Here is a 6747-nt window from a genome sequence, read left to right as displayed (position 1 = left end):
CGGAGTTTCACTCATGTTACCCAGGCTGGAGTGCAATGGCGCGATCTCGGCTCACTGCAACCTCCGCCTCCTGGGTTCAGGCAATTCTCCTGCCTCAGCCTCCTGAGTAGCTGGGATTACAGGCACACACCACCATGCCCAGCTAATTTTTTGTATTTTTAATAGAGAGGGGGTTTCACCATGTTGACCAGGATGGTCTCGATCTCTTGACCTCGTGATCCACCTGCCTCGGCCTCCCAAAGTGCTGGGATTACAGGCTTGAGCCACCGTGCCCGGCAGTGCCAAATCTATCATTTGCAGACATGGATAGGAGCAATTGAGATTCACTAACATTTATTGGGCATTTAATACCTGCCAAATACTATGTTGGGGCATTCACAGAACTTTTATGAAGTGATCTTTCCAATCACTACATAAAAAGTAAATTTAAGTGTACATATTGAAATTTCAAAGTTTCCAAATATAGGCCAAGATTCCAAAAGTCTTTCTTTGCTGTACAATATATACTTACTCAGTGACATCACGTCATCGGCTGTTAGTGAGCACTGGTGAAGATCTAGGACTTCCAGATGCTTTAGCATGACCACCTGAGCCAGTGAGTCTTCAAAACCTCCACCTAGATCCTTATTGCAGGAAAGATCTAATTTCCTTAGCTCACTCAAGTACCTAAAAGCAACATCTGTAAAGAAAGTCAGAATCCCATTCTGATAGCTGGACACAGTAGTATACCTATAGTCCCAGCTGCTTGGGAGGCCAATGCAGGAGGATTTCTTGAGCCCAGAAATTTGAGACCAGTCTGGGCAGCATAGTGAGATCTCATCTCTCTTTTTTTTGAGACGAGTCTTGCACTATTACCCGGCTGGAGTGCAGTGGCACCATCTTGGCTCACTGTAACCTCCACCTCCTGGGTTCAAGCGATTCTTCTGCCTCAGCCTCCCAAGTAGCTGGGATTACAGATGCCCACCACCACACCCGGCCAATTTTTCGTATTTTTAGTAGAGACAGGGGTTTCACTATGTTGGCCAGACTGGTCTCAAACTCCTGACCTTGTGATCTGCCTGCCTCGGCCTCCCAATGTGCTGGGATTACAAGTATGAGCCACTGCGCCCGGCCTCCCATCTCTTAAAAAAAGAAAAACCCCTGCCAGGCACAGTGGCTTACACCTGTAATCTCACCCCTTTGGGAGGTCGAGATGGGCAGATCATGAGGTCAAGAGATGGAGACCATCCTGGCCAACATGGTGAAAGCCCGTCTCTCCTAAAAATACAAAAATTAGCTGGGCGGGGTGGCACACACTTGTGATCCCAGCTACTCTGGAGGCTGAGGCTGAGGCTGGAGAATCGCTTGAACCCAGGAGGCGGAAGATTACAGTGAGCTGAGATCTCGCCACAGCACTCCAGTCTGACGACAGAGCAAGACTCCGTCTCAATAAAAAAAGAAAAAGAAAGAAAAAAGAAAAAAAAGGAAAGGAAAGAAAAACGCCATTCTTACATATTGCAAGGTGGTAAGAAGGTATGGAGCAGGAGAGGCGCAGTGGTGCAGTAAGGGAGGCTGAGGGACCACACCGTGTTCACAAAAGACCAAAGGACGAATAAGCGTAGACTCCCTACCCTCTGGCCCTCTGTGGACCTGACCATGATTACACACACGCTCCCTAAGATCTGCATAGATTGCTAAGAGTTTTGACATGAATCCTGCAACTACACTTGAGCATCCTCTCTTATTACACTTGAGCATTGGAGTGCACATAGATTATTAGACTTATTCAAGCTGCCAGTGAATATTACAGGCTCTGTAAGTTGAAGGGAAAAACACAGTGTCATTTCCTATTCTCTGTTAATATGGATACTGTCTACAGCGGAGTAAGTTTTAACTGCAGACACCATCAAAGCCATTCTTCTCATCAGTGCCAATTCCTTCCTACGACTGAGCATCAAAAGAGAAAACCTAGTAGTTTAAGCAGCAAAGAATTTTTCACAGTGTTTATCTCAACCTAAAATAGACTGTCCTTTTCAGAGTCAGTCATATTAAAAGCTTATTTTTATAATCATGAAAACATATGTTCTCTGTAAAATATTTAGAAAATAGATAAAATATAAAGGAGATTTTTTTTTTTTTTGAGATGGAGTCTCTTCTGACATCCATATTGGCTCATTACAACCTCTGCCTCCTGAGTTCAAACGATTTCACAGCCTCCCAAGTAGCTGGGATTACAGGCTCACGTACCAGCACACCCAGCTAATTTTTGTATTTGTAGTAGACACAGGTTTTCACCATGTTGGCCAGGCTGGTCTCAAACTCCTGATCTCAAATGATTCCCCTGACTCCTCCTCCCAAAGTGCTGGGATACAGGCATGAACCACAACACCCAGCCTAAAGGGAATTTCAGTTACCCATAACCTTATTCCCCAGCACAACCACTGTTTATATTTTGCTATATTTCCTAGTAACTTTTCAATATGTATATTTACATGTATATCATATATATTTATACATGTAATCTTAAATTCAGCCATTGTTAACTCACCCAATATTTTGACACTCATTTGTGACAATCCACATGAATGTAACTTCAGTACTTTCAGATTTGAGGTACTTTTTAATCCCTGAGCAATACTGTTTAGACTGCCACCAATATCTCTATTCATGGAAAGATCAAGTACTTCAAGACTTTCCAGCATAGGTAGCACTTGACCTAAAAGGCAAGAAATCCAAATAAGAAGGGCATGTAGGAAGGGGAGTGGAGTTTCAGGTCTCCTGGGGACACAGTGTGCCTCTCTTTCAATTCAGGATAAGACAAAACACAGCACACTTAGATTCCCAACCTATCCAATGGGCATCTTTGCTTTTTTTTCTGGGATAGACTCTTCAAATTCTGCTTACCCAGAAATGCCCCATCTTCTGACGTGAGGGCGCAATCCACAAGCTCCAGGATTTGTATCTTGCTCCCTTTTTGGAACTTCTGAAGGATCAGAGGCAAACTTCCTCCCACTTTACTGTTCCAAGACAAATTTAGCTCCTCAAGTTCAGGAATCATCTCCAGTGCTTCTCCTGTTAGCAAAGAGGCCGGAAAATTCTCTTGGTCACTAGTCAGAAAAGCAGGGAATTCATTTAAGAATCAGCACAACAGTTCTTTTTCTTTTCTTTTTTCTTTCTTTCTTTTTGAGATGGAGTTTTGCTCTTATTACCCAGGCCGGAGTGCAATGGCACGATCTCGGCTCACTGCAACATCCGCCTCCCGGGTTTGAGCAATTCTCCTGCCTCAGCCTCCCGAGTAGCTGGGACTACAGGCGCGCGCCACCATGCCCAGCTAATTTTTGCATTTTTAGTAGAGATGGGGTTTCACCATGCTGACCAGGAATGATCTCGATCTCTTGCCCTCATGATCCACCCGCCTCGGCCTCCCAAAGTGCTGGGATTGTAGGCGTTGAGCCACGGCGCCCGGCCACAACCGTTCTTAATGGAGTGTGGAAACTGAGCCAGGTAGTGCCTTGTTCGGCACCGAGGAACAGAGAGAAGGAAAGAACCCAGTTCCTTCATAGCAGGGCGCACTTCTCTGCATTTACGGGCACAGTCATTCTAGTCCCTCCAAAATTCTGAAGCCATGCCTATAAGCCAAAAAATTGTTGTAGAAAAATCCATCTATCGCTAGGGTGGTTTTAGGACGCTGTTTTTGTGGCGGTTCATCTGCTTTCCCTTAGCCACCCCTTCTGGGATCAGCATTCCTGTGAAGTTTGACCAGGGATAGAAGTGAGGCAGGCCGGGCAGTGGCTCATGGCTGTAATCCCAGCACTTTGAGGGGCCGAGGAGGGCGGATCACAAGGTCAGCAGTTAGAGACCATCATGGCCGTGGTGAAACCCTGTCTCTACTAAAATACAAAAAAGTAGCCGGGTGTGGTGGCACACACCTGTAGTCCCAGCTACTCAGGTGGCTGAGGCAGGGGAATCACTTGAATCCGGGAGATGGAGGTTGCAGTGAGCCAAGATCGTGCCACTGCACTCCAGCCTGGTGAAAGAGCAAGACTCCCTCTCAAAAATAAAAATAAAAAAAGTGAGGCAAAGCAGGTAATCGGCCACCACAGAGGTAAAGGTCTCTCAACAATATCACATGCAAATTATATATATATATAATTAGAAGAAGAATATCACATGCAGCTGGGTGCAGTGGCTCAGGGCTATAATCCTAGCACTTTGGGAGGTCAAGGTGGGTGGATCACGAGGTCAGGAGTTCAAGACCAGCCTGACCAACATGGTGAAACCCTGTCTCTACTAAAAATACAAAAATTAGCCAGGCGTGGTGGCACACACCTGTTATCCCAGCTACTCAGGAGGCTGAGGCAGGAGAATCACTTGAACCTGGGAGGTGCACCACTGCACTCCAGCCTGGGTAACAGAGCAAGACTCTGTCTCAAAAAACATGTATATATCATATGCAACTGAACTGACCACTACAGAGAGAAACATAATGGAGCATCAGGCACTAGCAGCTTATAACAGCCACACTGCCTTAGTGCGTAGAGGCAGGCACAGTGAAAGAGAGATGAAAACTAACATTTCTGAAAACATTTCACACAGGAAAGCTCCCAGGGCTACAGAGCGGAGGCTGGGAGAGAACAGGAGACATGACCAGACAGATCCACCCTTAGGAATGGTTTTCACTGCCTTGGGGGTAGAACGTATACATGGAAAATGTATTTTTTCAATGTACAAACAATTAAGCATTCTGGTAAGCACCCTGTATCTAGAAGCCTGTTTTACTACCTGCCCCTGGATTTGAACTTCTACCATTGGTGTTTTTGTTTTTTGTGTTTTGAGATGGAATCTCACTCTGTCCCCAGGCTGGAATGCAGTAGCACGGTCTCTGCTCTGTGTGCAACCTCTGCCTCCCGGGTTCAAGGGATTCTCCTGCCTCAGCCTCCTGAGTAGCTGGGACTACAGGCACACACCACCACGCCCAGCTAATTTTTGTATTTTTGGTAGAGATGGGGTTTTACCATGTTCGTCTGGATGATCTTGATCTCTTGACCTCATGATCCGCTGTCCTCAGCCTCCCCAAGTGCTGGGATTACAGCCATGAGCCACCATGCCCAGCCACTTCTACCATTGTTCATTCATTCTATGGGTTAAGTTTTAGGAGTCTAGCAAGCCCGTGCTAAAGTGCATATTCTCGAGGAGTTATGATATCTTAAGCCAGCAATAAACAGGTATCATTTTGTGTGCAATTGCCAGTCTACTGGGGTGACTTTTCTACAGCCCTGAGGTGTTCCCCTGGATCTTGGAGAAGGAGCTCATGATTGATTAGTTATGTCTGCAGTGGTCATGGTACTGAAGTGCCACGCATTTGCCACCTTGTACTAAAAAATTATAATGGGTATGACAATTTTGAAATGCCTTCTGATTTATGTTCTCTTATCAAGAAACCATTTATTTTCCCTATACCCATCTGCATTAAGGCTGAGTGAAGAAGACAGAGTATGGATGATAAGTAAGCCCCTCCTGATAAGAGAGGATGCAGAAGTCCTTCCAGAGAAGAAATGACTCTGGGAGAGGGAAAAGGGCACAAATATCAGAACAACAGTGCGGACTCTCTCCTGGACCAGGTACGTTTGGAACAGGCCCCAGGGCAGAAATTCCACTTTCTTGTTTTCTAAGGATGGAGGATCAGGAAAAAGATCAGATGAATCATAGAAAATAAAAAAAGTTGTCTTTTCACACCTGGGTAATGGTATGTTAAAACTGTGAGTCTGCTACACAATAATCAGTTACTTACTTGGGGCTAAATTGATCATGTAAACCTACAGAAAGGTGGTTTTAGATGAGAGGATGCAGAAAGAAGGACTATCAGTTATTGAGCACCTATTATGCACCAGGCATGTAGTACGTACTTTACAGAAATCGTTTAATTCTTGCAACAATTTTTTGAGAGGGAGGTTGTCCCTATTTCAGATATAAGAAAACTGAGGCTCAGAAAAGTTAATTTCATGTTCACGTTCACAAAGCTAGTTAAAAGTGGCACACAGGGCTGGGTGTGGTGGCTCACGCCTGTAATCCTAGCACTTTGGGAAGCCAAGGTGGGCAGATCACTTGAAGTCAGGAGTTTGAAACCAGTCTGGCACACATGGCAAAACCCTGTCTTTACTAAAATACAAGAAATAGCCGGGTATGGTGGTAGATGCCTGTAATCCCAGCTACTTGGGAGGCTGAAGCAGGAGAATTGCTTGAACCTGGGAGGCTGAGGTTGCAGTCAGCTGAGATTGCACCATCGCACTCCAGCCTGGGCAACAAGAACAAAATGCCATCTCAAAAAAAAAGGGTGGCGACCACTAGGATTTGAAGTAGGATCTGGCCAACCTGAGATGGATAATGTTTCTCTTCAGCTACAGGAAGCGTGGGCCAGGGGATGTCAGCTGCCCCATTTCCAGGGAAGGACTGACAAGCGGAGATATCTGGCATAAAATGTGGTGTTTTTACAGAAATGTTTAAAGAGATGTAAAGGATTAAAATAAGTCATGAAAATAAGAAACTTTAGCTCTAAAGAAGAATAAAAAGTATCAAAGACATCGAATAAACCAGCAAGCATGTCAGAACAACAGTTGGGTAGGTAGAATGACTTTGTACAAATTTAATCCTATGTTGCATATATAAACTAACTTAATGGAGCTTCCAGTTCTAGTTAAACTATTAACTTAAAAATCTTGTTTTGTTTAATTTTTATTTTTCTTTCTTTATTTTTTTTTTTTGAGACGG

The 6747-nt window shown here is 44.7% G+C and overlaps 1 protein-coding gene across 2 annotated transcripts in view; it reads right to left on the bottom strand.

The window, feature by feature from the left end:
- Nucleotides 1-6747, bottom strand: part of LRRC31 (leucine rich repeat containing 31) — a 31050-nt gene that overhangs the window by 11915 nt on the left and 12388 nt on the right. The window contains exons 5-7 of one of the 2 annotated variants that reach the window (XM_032260870.1): nucleotides 2884-3051; nucleotides 2528-2695; nucleotides 512-679 (exon numbers count right to left, since the gene is read on the bottom strand). In XM_032260870.1, the coding sequence (XP_032116761.1) occupies nucleotides 512-679; nucleotides 2528-2695; nucleotides 2884-3051 (504 nt within the window). The remainder of the gene's footprint in view (nucleotides 1-511; nucleotides 680-2527; nucleotides 2696-2883; nucleotides 3052-6747) is intronic. The other variant, XM_032260879.1, reaches the window with a different exon arrangement.

This window comes from Sapajus apella, unplaced genomic scaffold, assembly GCF_009761245.1.
Source record: "Sapajus apella isolate SASKATOON/1434 unplaced genomic scaffold, GSC_monkey_1.0 scaffold4, whole genome shotgun sequence".
Lineage (NCBI taxonomy): Eukaryota > Metazoa > Chordata > Mammalia > Primates > Cebidae > Sapajus > Sapajus apella.
Note: the sequence above shows the minus strand (reverse complement) of the source record. Positions and strands in the feature narration are given on the sequence as shown.